The sequence below is a fragment of the Mauremys mutica genome, chromosome 20 (genome assembly GCF_020497125.1).
Source record: "Mauremys mutica isolate MM-2020 ecotype Southern chromosome 20, ASM2049712v1, whole genome shotgun sequence".
NCBI classification, from domain to species: domain Eukaryota; kingdom Metazoa; phylum Chordata; order Testudines; family Geoemydidae; genus Mauremys; species Mauremys mutica.
In genome coordinates this window covers 13,928,634-13,944,642 of record NC_059091.1, presented here as the reverse complement: position 1 = coordinate 13,944,642, position 16,009 = coordinate 13,928,634, and the positions used below count along the sequence as shown (strand labels likewise).

General features: G+C 55.3%; 1 protein-coding gene across 3 annotated transcripts in view; it reads right to left on the bottom strand.

Annotated features, from left to right (window-relative positions):
- The window catches only part of PDE1B (phosphodiesterase 1B), a 142,152-nt gene extending 126,830 nt beyond the window's left edge, over positions 1–15,322 (bottom strand). For 2 of the 3 annotated variants that reach the window (XM_044995356.1, XM_044995355.1), the window contains exons 1-2: positions 15,258–15,322; positions 14,464–14,600 (exon numbers count right to left, since the gene is read on the bottom strand). In XM_044995356.1, coding sequence (XP_044851291.1) covers positions 14,464–14,588 — 125 coding nt within the window. In that variant the 5' untranslated portion in view covers positions 14,589–14,600; positions 15,258–15,322. Of the gene's footprint in view, positions 1–14,463; positions 14,601–14,707; positions 14,923–15,257 lie in introns of those variants that run through there. The other variant, XM_044995362.1, reaches the window with a different exon arrangement.
- Between the last annotated feature and the right edge of the window lie 687 nt (positions 15,323–16,009).

Genomic DNA, 16,009 nt, shown 5'->3' with positions numbered 1-16,009 from the left:
GAGTGAGACAGGCGGGACGGGGCCGGCAAGGAAACGGAGATGCCGACTTCAAAGCTCTGGGAAGCTTTTGAGTGCGGCTCTGCTCTGCAGACTGCACGACTGTGAAAATGACCCTGGGAGGAAGCTCCGTCCCCTTGTGAGCACACACGCTTCCCTTGCCAGAGAGAACGGGGGGTGTGGGGGTGTTTCCACCTACCAGCCCTGCAAACCCGGCCAGGGAGGTGAGAGGCACTGGGCTCTCTCCCCACCAGGAATAACAGCTCTACAGGCCAAATCCCGCCCTAGACACCAGTTCAGGCCCATCACCTTCAGGGGACGATGCAAAAGGAGGAAGAGACGATGGCTGCCCACCCGCCTCCCGCCCCTGGGCTGGGCTGCTCTGGCTGGGCTAACAGAAGGAAAAAATGGGGAGGGGGGGCACCACGCACTTGTTTTCATGACCTCAGGAAGCAGCATCAACTCTGACGCACTCTGGGTGCCAAGCTGGGCAAGAGGGTCTCTGCATAAAGCGAATGGCCTTTCACAGCACAACTCACGTCAAGCACCCACCAGCTCGTCCACCGAATCATTTCTGTTCGCAATGCATCCAGGTCCTCCCACTCCTCCCCACCACAGGTCACCAGCAGTGCTTTCAGCCCAGTCATTTCACCAGCAGCTCTGTCCTGCCAAGGCAATGGGAGCGCAGAGGTCCCACTCCATAGAGTCGCTGCTAGAGATACGTGTGAATTTTTCAGTCAAACATTTTAATTGAAAATTGTTGGTTGGTTGAAACCAAAACTGTTGGTGAAACAGGGTTGGATCTGATCAACCTCCCGCCTCAGAGAGATGGGGAAAGAGTTTTGACGTTTAGAAAATGTCAAATCGAAACATTTTAACAACAGAAAATCTGAGCTTTCCTGATTCAAAATGACATTTTGTTCTCAAATTTAGGCTTATTAGACAAAAAAGATTTAAATCAAAACAAAACGTTTCCATTCACCCAAATGGGAATTCTTTTGGGTGAATGGGGGGTTCGTTTGCAAATATTTTCAAGATTTGTACATTTTGTCCCAGTTTGAGACAGGGACAAACCACTGAACACTCAAAAATATCCCAGGGTGGGAAGCAGCCCCCGTCGCTGGTGCCGGCCCAGGGGTGGGTCTGATATATCAGCCGAGGCACAAAGCCACCAAACAGCCAAGCCCACTTGACAGGGGCAAGTTTGCCCCGGGGAGGTAACTTGTGATTGGGAAGCCTGCGGGGATGCAGGAGGGCAGTCCCAGGCAGTGCGGTCTCTAGCACAGATTTCAGCGACCCTCTTGCTGATACCAGGCCAGCCAGCAGGTAGCGGGTGTCAATCCGTTCCCAAACCCCCAGTGGGAGCACTTGGTATCTCAGTATGGGGCTGGCTATTGTTTTACTTAATCTCTCAGCACTTAGCAAATCACATAAAACCAGACAGCTTCACACAGGCAGACAGACAGACACACATGCCCCTCCCCCCATCATACATGCTGCCATCTGCTGTGGGTCACTCCCTCCTCCAGCCCTCATTTAGATCCAAACTCAGCAAGAGAACAGTTTCAAAATGTGCATCTCAGCACACAGCCACACCCCTCTGCTAGCAGTGCCCAGCTCCTCCCCGGAGCAGCCAGCAATGGAGTGACCGGGGCAGAGTACAGGCCAGGAATCACCTGCCCCAGCTCCTCCAGGGAGTGTTTGCTAAGACGGGTCAGTGGACCCCAGAGCTGCCTCCCTAGACGTGGGGGTGCACTAGGTGTGGGGGGCAGTGGGCAAGGGGGCACCCCAGATGGCCAGTCCCCCTGCCAGCATGGACCAGCAGACTGCTGGGCACTCAGTGAGCATCCTTTAAACCGGAGTTATCATCCCAACAGCCACACGGAGGAGAGGAAAAATAGAGACAGAGCAGTGGCACGGAGTCTAGCACTCTGCTGGCCCAGCTGCACAGAATCCCCTCCATCCCACCCCCAGCTCCTCACCCCGGCAGCCCAGCCAGCCCACCGTGGGACGATGGCACCGGGAAGGGGTTTCAGAGAAGTTGGGAGCCATGATGCCATCGCCAGGCGAGAGGTGGGGACGCAGCGTGGGTCTGGCAGAGAAGCGACTGCCCAGCGGATCAGCAAAGCAGCCCACAGATGGTCAGGGCATCTGAGAGCTAAGGGGGTCATGCCAGGCTGACACCCAGAGACAGGCCGGTTGGGATGGAAGATCCCTCACATGTTCCCTCCCATTGCTGGCACCTGAATATTCACAGCACACTCACGTGAAGAACTCCTCCCCCGCCATTCAGAACAATGGAGAACTCTTCCCCCGCCATTCGGAACAATGGAGAACTCCCCCTCCCACATCTCCCAGTTCAGAACAATAGGAGCTGAGCACTTTTGAAAGTCTGGCCCAGTCCAGCTTCTTTCCACCTCTGATCTCCAAGCCCTTCCCAAGGGGGCAGTAACAGCCATCCGGAGGACAGGGAGAGAGGTCACATGCACAGCAAAGCAGGGCACTGCCCCGAAGCGAAGCATCCAGGAGTCCTTGCGCCAGCCATGCCCTGGCCTGCCTCCAGGAAAGGGGGAAAGGTCCATGGGAACATAGTCTCAACCCTTTAGCTCTTAGGCATGGGTCACACAGGCATACAGCTCCCCTATGCAGCCCCGCAGCTGCAGGTGCAGAGGAAATATTCGTCACTGTCGGGATTGCTGGGGGAAGTTCTGAGGCCTTCTGCTCGTAATGGGCCCTTGTGGGGGCTGTGATGGGGGGGTGCAAACCCAAATGCCTGGGACTCCTGAGCGGGTGAGGGGCACCATGCTCCCATTGGCGCTTCCCATTCCGGTCTGTGCCTGCAAACTCTGTCCCCAGAGAAGGGAGGCCGGACCCACAGCCCTGATGAAAATTCTGTCCTTGGGGAGGCGCCATTTTAATACAGCTGATGATTCCCGGTCCAAGCACCTCCCACCGCCACACTCCAGAACTCTGAGCGTCGCCCCAAGCTTTGAGGAAATCAACTTCCAGCAGAAAATACACTAAACTGGCCCCTATGCGGGGAAGAAGGGGGCATTTTAGAAAAGAAAGAAAACGGCCAAGTGCAGCGCATCTCCCGGAGCTGTCAGGAGCCAGCCGTGCAGCAAGGAGGAGGCAGACTCATCAGAGACTGCAGCAAGGAACCAGGGACATAAGGGCAGGAAGGCAGGAGCTGTAAGTACTGTGCAGCACAGGGGAGTGGAGCGCCGCTGCCTCGCTAAACTGGGCACAGACAGGCCACTTGATTTATGGAAATATATTAGGGGAGGGGGCCAGCAATATCCCCTTGATGTGACTTATCTGTTATACTGAGAGCTCCCCTCCCCAACCCCCGCTCCCATCCTACATGTACTTAACCCTTGGCAACATATGGAGTCTGCAGGCAAATGTTTGCAAGGGTTGCAGAGCAGACAGAGAAGCAAGTACCAATAAACAGCTGGTCTCCCCTCCCCCTCTTCCCCAGTTCTGTCAACAGGATCTCAGACAGGGCGACCCCACAGACACCACCAGGCGCTGGATGTCTAGAAGAACCTGCACTGATAAACCAAAGGCTCATCCCCTCCAGACTGCCCCGTCCCCAGAGAACGCGCAGTTTTCTAGCCTCAATACAAGCCAGAGATTTCTTCCCGTCCCCGAGATCCAGGCATTTAAACCCCCCTGTAGGGCTGCTCCTGCACCAGCCTCTGCTTTGTAGTTAGTGTTAGATCAGTAGGCGGGAAATGCTGAAACACAATCAAAAATTCTCCTCTCGTTTCAAAGGCAAGTGCAGATCACGAGCGCGGAAATTCATGCAAAGATTAAAAGGAAAAAATAATTCGCCTCCCAGCCGCCTGCGTTGTCACTCAGTTAACTTCAGTTTCTCTCTTTAAATATATATATAGTGGTGAAAGCTATTTTATGCTTACATCCAGTAACAGGCTGCAGTCAAATCATGCTAGTGGGTGCCGCGAAAGCTTCATTAACACAGCTCTGCCAGTTCCCCTCAATCCCAACGCACACACCCCCCACCCCACTCCCCCCAGTTCTGCCTATGCCCCTCAATTCCCACTCGCAGCCCCAGCTATCCCAGCCCTGGGCTCTCCGTACACCGTAACACACATGCCCTTCTGGTGCCCCTTGTTCTGAACTACCAACCTCCTACTGTCTCAACACCCCAGCTCTGCCAGTGCCCCTCAACCCGGAGCCACAGCCCCCCTCCTCCCCCAGCCCTGGGCTCCCACAGCTCTGCCAGTGCCCCTCAATCCTGACCCACAGCCCACCTCGTCCCACAGCCCTGGGCTCCCGCAGCTCTGCCAGTGCCCCTCAACCCTGACCCACAGCCCCGCTCCTCCCCCAGCCCTGGGCTCCTGCAGCTCTGCCAGTGTCCCTCAACCCTGACTCACAGCTCCCATCCTCCCCCAGCTCTGGACTCCCCCCACCTGAAGCTCTGCCAATGCTCCTCAATCCCGACCCACAGCCCCTGCTATCCCAGCCCTGGGCACCCTACACTCACAGCTCTGCCAGTACCCCTCAACTCTGACCCACAGCCCCACCTATCCCATTCCTGGGTTCCACCTACAGTTCTACTGATGCCACCAAACCCCAACCCACAACCCTGGGCTATCCCCCCGCACACACACTATTCCCCTGATGCTGACCTACAGCTTCCGAATCCTGGTGTCTTCTGAGCAGTCAGCACTGGCTAGATTTTACTTAACACTCCAAATCACGATCAGAGTCTTTAACTGGACTTCACTGATGTCCAGCACCTCCTCTAGCTCCTTTCATTGCAATTGTGAATTTAGGACTGGCCAGCAAATCCTTCCCCCCCCCCCGCACATCTTGCCCGCTTGACTGTGAAATGAAAACTGATTCACAGCTATTCATACAGAAAGTTTGGTTAATCTGGAGTGAAGGCTGCAGGCTCAACCGTGCCCTTAACTGGATTTCCTCCCTGCGGGATGGGGTTGCAGGGCTCCCTTTCCCCCAGGGCAGAATGAGGCAGCTTTGGTCAATAATAAGAGCTGTGAAGAAATATTAACAGCAGTTGTCAGAAGAGGAGTTTTGAACTCATGGTCTGCTGGCACCCAGCCCAGTGCACCTTCTCTTAGGCAACAGGGTATTTTGTGGGGGCAGGTTTCAGTCTCTCTCTCCCTGCACATGGCTCTGCAGCATCGCCCCCAAAGTCCAATCACTGCTGCATGATTGGGGTTGGTTTGGAGCTGGCTCTGATCTTGGCAGGAGGTGTGAGTGGAACTGACCACAGCTCTACCACCCCCTGCAAAGAGAGTGGTAAGAAAAGATAAATTTTTAACATAGGCCATGGGGGCATCGGGGGAAATCTCAGAAACCACTTCACCAAAACTGTGCATCACAAACTCCGTCCTGGGCCCAGAACTAGCACTGTGGTTTCCAGCCCCATCTGACTGCGGAGGTGCATTTCACAGAACTTTCACAATTAGGGTTTGAACAGAAACCCCTGTTGCAACCTTAACTATGAAGCGGCTACTCGCCACCTAGAGGCTGCTATTTGTATTACATCAACGTGACAGGACTTGGCAAGCAAAGTAATTCTGCCCTTCTTGTCCAGCTCTGTTTAAGGAACCTACAGGCCGAAGCATGGGCAGTGTGGGGGGAACAAGGGTTACCCGGCCCAGCTGAGAGGAGTTCTGTATCATCGCACAGCTCTTTGGGGCAGGGACCGGGCCTTATTGTACATCCTACAGGCATGGAGCCTGACAGATGTGTATTTAATAAGCCTCTGGCCTGGTTCGCCAAGGAGCTGCGCACCTGCAGCTCCCGCTGGTCTCTGGAGCCGCTCTGGCACCCCCAGAACTCGACACTCTAACACAGCAGAGCCACGAGCACCAACTGCCCACCCGCTCCCATTGAGAGCACTGGGGAATCCCTTCCCTGGCTGAGCTCTTTGGAAAATCTGGCCCACAGTCCACAGGGGAAGGAATGCCACAAGCAGGTCATTTAGAGAGCAGTTAACTGCAGAGCTAACAGCGGACTCATCTATATTACACTCAGCTTCAATGGGAGCCAGTGGAAGCTACAGACCTGGGACAGCAGTTGCAAGGCACTGGGTTGCACTTGCCTGGCTGCTCCTGGGACTGATCACTCCAGGCAGTGGGCTGTTCCCAATGGATGGCTGGTCTCTTGGTAGCCGAGAGGGTTACTGGCCCCAGCACCAAAGGGTGTGGTTAGGTCTCCGACCTGGGCAGTAGGGCAGCCACCAGCCTGATCCACGTCTGCCGAATCCAGGCCAGGATACAGGAAGAACGTGCAGGGACCCCAGGCAGGAATCTAGAAGTTACAGAGTGCATCGGTGTCCAGCATGGAACCCCCAATATCATAACCGCAGCCAAGTCCTGCCTCTGCTCGACCATGGGGAGGCTACAGCCACTGTATCATTTTAATAGCAGAGGCCAGAGGCTGTGTTAGTCGTCTTGTGCCCTGGCTAATGAAGGCAGCACAGAATCTCTGTTCTGCAGCAGATCAGGACGTCTCAGAGCTACCAGGGATTAAAGATGTTGTTACATTTGTCAATACGCTAATTAAAAGAACAAGAAATTATTGCACAGCTTTGCAAGTCTCCTACCCCTCTGTGCTGCCTGTGCCATCAGCTGTGACCCCTGCCGGGAGGCTCGGCACAACGGCTGCTCCCCCAAAAGAGGCGCCAGCATCATGTGGATTAGTGATCTTGGCTTGATGCCAGTGGGGTCTGCTCTCAGGCACTTTGGTGGGGATAGAAAGACACGGTGCAGCAAGAAACATCCCCATGCAAAGTGCTTCATTACGGTGAAGTTCGGCACAGCCGGCGGGCTGAGGGCGTTACGTTTTAGGAATGATAGGGTTAAAACCCCGCAACTGTTTAAAAAAGAAGCAGGTGTTATATAGACCCAAAGCCTCCCCAGCAGGCTGCCAGCTGAGATCAACCCTACAACTTCTCTTTCTAAATGCACAAGTCTCTACTGAGTGAGCCAACTCCGTAAGAAGTCCCTGGCCAGGGGCGGCTCTATGTATTTTGCCACACCAAGCATGGCAGCCAGGCAGCTTTCAGCAGCACGGCTGTGGGAGATCCGCCGGTAACGCGGATTTGGCAGCGCGCCTACGGGAGGTCCGCCGGTAACATGGATTCGGTGGCGTGCCTGCGGGAGGTCTGCTGGTAATGCGGATTTGGCGGCGCACCTGCGGGAGGTCCACCGGTAAGGCGGATTTGGCGGCATGCCTGCGAGAGGTCCAGTGGCTCCGCGCCTTCGGCATACCTGCCACCGAATTGCCGCTGAAACCATGGGACCGGCAGACCTCCCGCAGGCATGCTGCCGAGGGCAGCCTGACTGCCGCCCTCACGGCGACTGGCAGGCCGCCCCCCGCGGCTTGCCGCCCCAGACCCGCGCTTGGTGCGCTGGTGCCTGGAGCCGCCCCTGTCCATGGCTTCATCGCATTTCACAGTTCATCCCTGTGCTACAAAGCACAGCTCCGTGAAACTTTACAGCCCCAGGGACACAACTCAAGCTTTCCTGCTGCTGGAGCTCACAACCCAGCCACCTGAGCTAAAGGAGAATCCCCTCAACTATGGCAGTATGGGCCCTTTGACACATCTCTCCAATTCCATGTGTTAAGGGGCAGTGGAGCACTCACACATGCTCACTCCACAGGTTCTTTACAACCAAATCTTAGAGCTGCGGTAACTAAATGGCGGGCATTTCCCTTTTGAGTGCTAGGGTCATGCCCCAGGGTGGCTAATAACCAGGGACTGAGTAAGACAAGGGAGAGAGTCATCAATGTTAAAGCCAGAAGCAATGACTGTGATGAGCCAGTTATGCAGCTGGGGGCAGGAGTCAGTGGCTGAGAGTCTTTGGAAGTCAGACTAGATCATCAGAACGGTCCCTTCTGGCCTTAAAATCTATTAATCTGGTCAGACCTGCTGTATAGCACAAGCCATAAGATTTCACCCCGTAATTCCTGCTTTAAGCCAAAGAATGTCTGGCGGAGCCAGCCTTTAGAAAGAGACTCTGAGAGATGGAGAATCTGCCACATCCCTTGATAAAACGTTCCACTGGCTAACTCCACTCCCTGTGAATAAACAGCACCCGTTTCCAGCTCTCTGACTGGCTCCTGTTCCAGCAAGATGGGATTTACCCAACACCTTATTTGTTGCTTTCATTGAAATTGGTCTGACCCTGGAAAAATCTCAGCTCCTCACAGCTGCAACCTGAAAAGCATTCCCACTTCGCCACCAGGTGCCAGAAGCAGGATATCCCTAATCCGCTCCTGTGTAGAAGCACATGCAGCTACGTAGACAAGGAACCTGTTCTCAGCAGCACTGTGCACCCTGGGACTCTGATCTATTCCAACATCCTCCTCACCCACAGGGCTGGAGCACCCAGGGGGGCCTGTCGAGCTACGCAACTGCGCACACCCGGATCAACTAGATCAGCTGTAACAGTCCAGCTGGAGCAGCCGGAACAGCTCCTTTCCAGCCCCAACAGAGAGGAGAGAAGCAGCACAGAGCTGTGGGACCGCAGGGCTCAGGAAAGCAGCTTCCGCCTGGCCAGGGACTAAGTGCAGGGAGCCGTGAACATGGCTGGCCCCCCTCCCAGGGCTCAGATGCTGCCCTCAGGACCCCAGGAGCAGCCTCGATGATCCCTGGCATAGTGGTGCACATGCTGTTCGTGCACTTTACTGTCTTAGCTCCATGTGCAAAACAACAAACCATAAGGGAAGTAAAATAGGGGGGTGCACCTTATTGGAATGCTTTGAACCCCCCACGTAAGGAGTGGCTGAGTCTGCCTGGACCTAGGCCCAGCTAACCAGCCTCCTGAGCCAGCAGCTCACACGAGAACCTGCTGTGCCCCTGATAGTGTGGTTGTGTTTTCCCAAACAACTTCTGGTTTGAATACAGACGCCTCCCTCTCCCACCTGTCAGGGTTCAGCCCAGCCGTGTGCTGGGTGTAGGGACCCTGGGCCTGAGCACCACAACTAGGAGTGCTAGAATAGGTCTCACGCTCCCACTCACTGACCACCTGAGAGCTGTGGGGCTCTGAGCACCAGCCTGGGCCAGGGGTTCATCCCAGCAGAAGAGAGATCCAAGCCCAGGCCCACCTCTAAGGAGATGCTGGGCTGGATAGAACAGCCTGAGTGGATTTAACTCCAAAAGAAGGGGAAGGGGAGAATCAAAGCTGAGAGCCAGGCCTAGGGTGACCAGACAGCAAGTGTGACAGATCGGGACGGGGGTGGGGGGGTAATAGGAGCCTATATAAGAAAAAGACCCAAAAATCGGGACTGTCCCTATAAAATCGGGACATCTGGTCACCCTAACCAGGCCCTTGTCACTACAGAGTGAAAGTCACCTTGACTCTTACAGTTCGATTTAACTCCCTCCCACCCAAATTAAATGTGGCCAACGTGGATTTTACCGAACTCTGGGAACCCCAACAATTACTGTTCTCCTGTGGGGCCGAGAAGCAACAGAACAAAACATCAGACTCAGAAGAGAACAGCACCAGGGCAAGCCCAAGCAACCAACCAGCCAAACCCAGAGTGTAAGCTGGGTGGGCAACCCGGAGCAAAAAATAATTACTTTTTGTAGTGACCCAGCCACTCCCAGTCTTCATTCAGGCCTAATTTGATGGTGTCAAGTTTGCAAATTAATTCCAGTTCTGCAGTTTCTTGTTGAAATTTGTTTCTGAAGTTTTTTTGTTGAAGAACTGCCACTTCTGTTATTGAGTGTCCAGGGAGACTGAAGTGCTCTCCTACTGGTTTTCGAATGTTACAATGATTTGTGTCCATTTATTCTTTTGCGTAGAGACTGTCTGGTTTGGCCAATAGACATGGCAGAGGGGCGTTGCTGGCACATGATGGCATATATCACATTGGTAGATGTGCAGGTGAATGAGCCCATGATGGTGTGGCTGATGTGATTAGGTCCTATGATGGTGTCCCTTGAATAGATATGCGGACAGAGTTGGCAACGGGGTTTGTTGCAGGGATTGGTTCCTGGGTTAGTGTTTCTGTTGTGTGGTGTGTGGTTGCTAGTGAGTATTTGCTTAGGTTGGGGGGCTGTCTGTAAGCGAGGACTGGCTTGTCTCCCAAGGTCTGTGAGAGTGAGGGATCGTCCTCCAAGATAGGTTGTAGATCCTTGATGATGCGCTGGAGAGGTTTTAGTTGGGGGCTGTAGGTGATGGTCAGTGCCCACATCCACCCTGATTGAATTGGCCTCATTAGCACTACAAAAAGTAATGTTTTCCTCTGTTGATATTCACCCCTTCTTGTCAGCTATTGGGAATGGGCCACATCCACCCTGATTGAATTGACCTCGTTAGCACTGACCCCTCCACTTGGTAAGGCAAATCCCATCTTTCCATGTGCTGTATATTTATACCTACTACTGTATTTTTCGCTCCATGCATCTGATGAAGTGGGTTATAGCCCATGAAAGCTTATGCCCAAATAAATGTGTTAGTCTCTAAGGTGCTACAAGGACTCCTTGTTGTTTTTGCTGATAGACTAACAACACAGCTACCCTCTGAAAGTTATACACAGGAGCCCACAGGTCCCCAGCACAAAAAGAGAAACTTGTCGCCTCCAGTTAATTTTTTACTTTATCCAAACCCAAGAGACTGTGAACCCCAGTGATTTGCATCCAAAGGAAGTGTCCTATGAACCTTCAAACATGGAACCTACTCACCAGGAGTCCTGACACCCTAGTGAAACAGCAGCACACACACACACACACCCATGAAGTGGTAGTGTGGGCCCACTTAGTTTCTCACCAGGTCCTGCACCCTGGATATACAGGAGCAGGAGGGAATTTTTCACAGCCTCTGACTAGTCAATTTAAGTTCCTGACTAGAAGATATATAAGGAATTTTTCACACCCTGGTTAAACACACGCACGTGCGCATGCCCAGGCTGGCTTTGAGAACTGGTTGCATTGCAGGAGATGGGGATGGGGTTAAGTGGAGCCCCTACAGGGCCTGTGGCTAAGCTCTGGGGGAGCATGCGCCAGTGGAGCAACTCAGCTCAGTGCTCCCCCAGTGGCCCAGCTGGGCTGGCTGGAGCAAAGAAAGGGACACATCCCTGCCCTAGCCCTGGCACTTTTGGGGTGGCCAAGGTGCACTGAGCTTGGGGCTGGCCACTGAGCAGAAAAAAGCTCCCCACAGCCCCAGCACGGCTCTGTGAGATGCTGTATCAGTAGCAGGGGCGGCTCTAGGGATTTTGCCGCCCCAAGCACGGCAGGCAGGCTGCCTCCGGCGGTTTGCCTGCGGGAGGTCAACCGAGGCCGCGTGACCAGAGCCCCCTGCGGCTTGCAGCCCCAAGCACGCGCTTGGCCTGCTGGGGCCTGGAGCCGCCCCTGATCAGTAGTGGAGGAGCCTAACCGTGGGCAAAGATCCAAAATATTCCCTTCAAAGGGATCTCCAGCAGGAGACAGGAAGTGACTGGAGTGAAATTGACTACAGGGATAGTCAATTATTTTTTTGTCAAGGTCCAAATGCCTTGGTCAAGGTATAGTCAAGGTCCAGGCTCCAGAGAAAATAATAAAAAAAGATAATGATGATGATAATAAGTAAATAAAAAGATTTTGAGTCCAGTCAAAAGTGTCTGGTGGTCTGGCTTTGCCCGCAGTCCACCCCTTGACTAGCCCAGGACTAGAAGACGTGTTTCCAGGAGACTGTCCATATGGCCTCTCCAATAGCAATGGTAACTTCGTCCCAGATGAACAGTGAGAACAGCACAGCCCCTCGGAGGGTTACGGACAGCTGGTATAATTACGGATACCCTCTCCGGACTTGGAGGCTGCCTTTTTCGCATGAAGGTGATGTGTGCCAAAGGAAATGAAAACTCCGTCTGGCAAGTTGCTCATTAGGAAATGTATCCCGAGACGGGGCTCTTGGGACAGTGAAATTCCGACAGCGAAACTAGTTTAAGACCTTGTGGTGAGCAGCAATCAGCCACAGCGCAGGCAGGTTTAATTACTGTCACTGAACAAAGCTAAGGGACTTGCTACAGGAGTTCTGCATCAGCTGTACCTCTAATAAAGGTCTCACGAATTTCTTAACTAGATCTACCCATTACAAGTCATAATTGTTACAATTACTGGCCCAGACCCTCTACTCCAGCCTACCCATGCATGCAGACCCATGCACCTGTGCAGCTTCTAACTGGACTCCATATGGATGGTGTAAGGACCGGGGCCCACACTGATCTCACACCAAGGTCTGTGCCCCTTGCTTGATAATTCAAGTCCCTCTTCTGATTTGCCAGGCACACGTGAGTTATCAGGAAATAGCCACCAAACACGCAGATAATAATTATCAGGCTACAATTTATTCCCGTTGCATCACCTTCACCACATGGTTTCGTTTCTCTCCCCTCCTCCCTCCTCCCCCCCCCGCCCCCAATTGGACAACGAGCTTTCTAAACCTAGAGAACGAGACAGAATCAGCCCTTTCTGGGACACGTCTTCAGACCAGTAATGGCTGGGGCTAAAAAGCCATGATTTGTGACCAGCTTCTGTGCATGGCTACGCAGACACTCACAAGTAACATACCAAGACCCACACCAGCCTGAACCCAGCACTTCTGCCTGCCTGTAAAGAGAGCCACAGACACCCCTCTCCACAGCTATGGAAACATTCCTTTCAGGTGGTGGGCCCTGAGCCATCATCAGATAGAAAGACGCCAGCCGCCCAGGGGTGGTCTTAAAAGAAACTCTGGTCACATCGACACTTGAAACAGCTCCTGCTCCATCCCGTGACACTCAGTGCAGGGGCTGGGCGAGACCACCGCTCCAGGTCCCTTCCAGCCCTACATATCTAGGGGTCTACGGTTTCAGAGATGGCATAACAAAGAGCAACTATTATTTTTGCTCCACTGTAGTGTAAACAGGATGCCTATTGAGGACTTGTGGGATGCAGCTAATCGCTCCAGATCACGGGCAACAAACACACTTCAGGCTCAGCGCCTTCATCTCACACTTACCAAGACATTCTGCACCCACAGATATTTCAGAGTTTTTCTGTCTATTGACAATGTCCCCTGGTGTCCTATGGGAACAGGAGAATACCCTCCACTGGAAATTCCTGCTTTGCTCCGTACTTTTCTAATCTTACTGTTTATTAGCCCTTTCAAAAGCACATATTTTTTACCCTGAATTTTACTCTTTTTCATGTATTTAAATATTGAAAAACTCAAGAGCTCAGCGCATGCAGAAGGAATATGTGTGTGTATTCTCTCAGGTATACCGCTGGGCTGAGGACAGATAACACAGTGCATCTCTTATTAAGTTCTTACAGGTGTTAGCCTCTTTCATCTAGGTGCTAATATGTGCTATGCTCATTAAGGAGCATGCTCAGGACACAACGCTTGCGGCATAAAGCAAAGATGATCTATTTGCTCAGATGTTTAAAGACAATAATACCTCATACCTGAACTGCCAACACACAGAGCTGCTCCCATGCAAAGCTGGGCTTAACAGAGTGCTGGACACCCTTTAAACCTGGCTCTCCAAGCCAGCACAAGAATGTTCAGCAAGGGTATTAATTGCACAGGAGCTGCATAATAATTAGCCTCAGAATCTAGGGCCTCGCATCAGATGACAATAGAGAACTGGATGCACTGACTCAATAGACTGGGCAAAGCACATGGCTCTGCAATAAATCAAGCACTGGCATTGCCCCTGTCAGTTGGGACACTGCTGTGCCCATAGCCATGCCCCCGCTCACAGAGCTCAGTTTATCACAGCCCCCCCCCACACACACACACACCATACAGGCCCATGTTTACAGGGGCCCTTAAACCAGGGAAGGAGACAAATCTTCCCCCCTAAAAACCACCCCCAATATAAATGTAGTGTCAGCACCCGGGGGGACCGGATGCCCATGGTGGAGGGAAGAAGGATAGGTGCATGAGGGGCACGGGGGACAGTAGGAGCAGGAAAACCCGGGGGGGAAGAGGGAAATGGGGTAGGGGTCCCTGGGGCGCAGGGGGGGGTCCAGTGAAGGAGTAAGAGGAGGGGGGAATGCAGAGGGAGAAAGGGGGATGGGATGGGTGCGTGGGACACCCAGTGGAGAAGGGGATGCAGGAGCCCCTGGGAAGAAGGAAGTGCCTGGGGGTAGTGGGGGGCAGGACCCCAGGGAGAGGGAAGGGGTCTCCGGGGCGCAGGACGCAGTGGGGGGCAGGGCCCCAGGGAGAGGGAAGGGGTCTCCGGGGCGCAGGACGCAGTGGGGGGCAGGGCCCCAGGGAGAGGGAAGGGGTCTCCGGGGCGCAGGACGCAGTGGGGGGCAGGGACCCAGGGAGAGGGAAGGGGTCTCCGGGGCGCAGGACGCAGTGGGGGGCAGGGACCCAGGGAGAGGGAAGGGGTCTCCGGGGCGCAGGACGCAGTGGGGGGCAGGGACCCAGGGAGAGGGAAGGGGTCTCCGGGGCGCAGGGGTCCCTGCTCTGCCAGGCCGGGATTACTCACAGCGCCCGCAGCTTGACCCACATCTTCTTGCTGGGGGCGGACTTGAGCTCCAGCGGGGACGGGCAGCCCTCGGGGGACTCCAGCAGGTCCCGGTCCAGCTGCGGGGGGCTCCGCGGGGCGTCCATCTCCTGCTCCCTCTGCAGCGCGGGAGAGAGAGACCGTGAGAGCCGGCGGGCAGCTGCCACCCACCGCCCCGGCTCCCCGTGCGTGCCCCGGCTCCCCCCCGCTCCCTGCGGCCGGTTACCCGAGTCGGTGGGCGCGTCCTGCGCTCAGCCCTGGCGACCCCACCGCCCGGTGCCTGCGCAGGGGCCGGGGAGCCGGAGCAGCAGCGCCCGCAACGTGCGCGCAGCGGGGCAGCCTGGCTCCGCCAGGCGCCGCCGGTCCCGGATAATGGCCTCTCTCCGGAGCGCCTGGGCGAGCCCACCCCCTCTGCCCGCGCTCCCGGCCGGGAGGGGCTCCCCGCCCCAATCCGGGCAGCTGCGAGCGCCTCCCCCCGCCAAGGCACCGGCGGAGGCGCAGCTCGCTCAGCCCCTCGCACCGCGGCGGGGGCTGGCCGGGCAGGACATCCCCGGCCCGGCCCCGCGAACGCGAGCTCCGCCTGCGCCTTCCCTACCAACGCCGCTCCGCCAGGGGCTGCCGGCGCCTGGCGTTTGGAGATGAAGCTAAAATGGCATCCGGTGGGTGCCAAGGTACCAGCCCCTGCCGGTGCCCCGGGGCTCCTCTGTAGCAGGACGTGGCCCGGCGGAGGGGGGACGAGAAGAGCTCGTTTAAACCCGAACCTGCTGCGTTATTACCCAGGCGATTCTGCTGCCTGGAGAGCGCGGGCTCCTCGACCCCCGGCCCCTCCCGGATTCCCGGAGGAAATTAGGGAGGCTGCAACTTTAAATAAGTGGGACCCCGCGAATGGTGCCGAGCCGGGGGTGGCTGGGCTACAGGCACACACGCTTCCCCCTCGGATCGGGACCGCAGCGCCAGGGCAGGGGGTTGGGGCAGGTGCGCTCCCTGCGCCTCTCCGGAGAGCTGGGGTCAGCTCAGCCCGCACATGGAATGAGTGCGGAGGCCTCAGCCTGTTGCTAGGGGAAGCTGAGCCCCGCCACAGCTCTGGTCTGCGGCGGGGTCCCGAACCCAGCTGCCCCCAGGTTTTACCCCCCTGTTAACCCGTCTCCACCGCTGGCTTAACGGAGCTGAGGCACCCCTGCAGTGTAGACATAGCCTGCAAGAGAGACCAACTCAGAGGAGCCTCTTCCCCCTCCCCCCACCCCATACCATGGCCTCAGCTCTCCAGGAGGGGATCTGTGGGGTGTTTGCATGGGCTCAGGAAGACACTTGCCCCTTCCAGCCAGGCTGAGGGGCTTCCCTGAAAAAAAAAGGGTAAGATGCCAGAAGACCCTTCTCCCCCCAGAAAGGGCAGCAGGACACCCCCCAGCTTTTGTTCAGCCAGTGAGCGATGGGAAGGGCTACAGGCCGGAAAGCTCCTCCATGGGAAGATGGGGCCTGTTTGGTTTAGAGGGGGCAAATGACTGGGGAGGGGTTAGAGGAGGTGAAT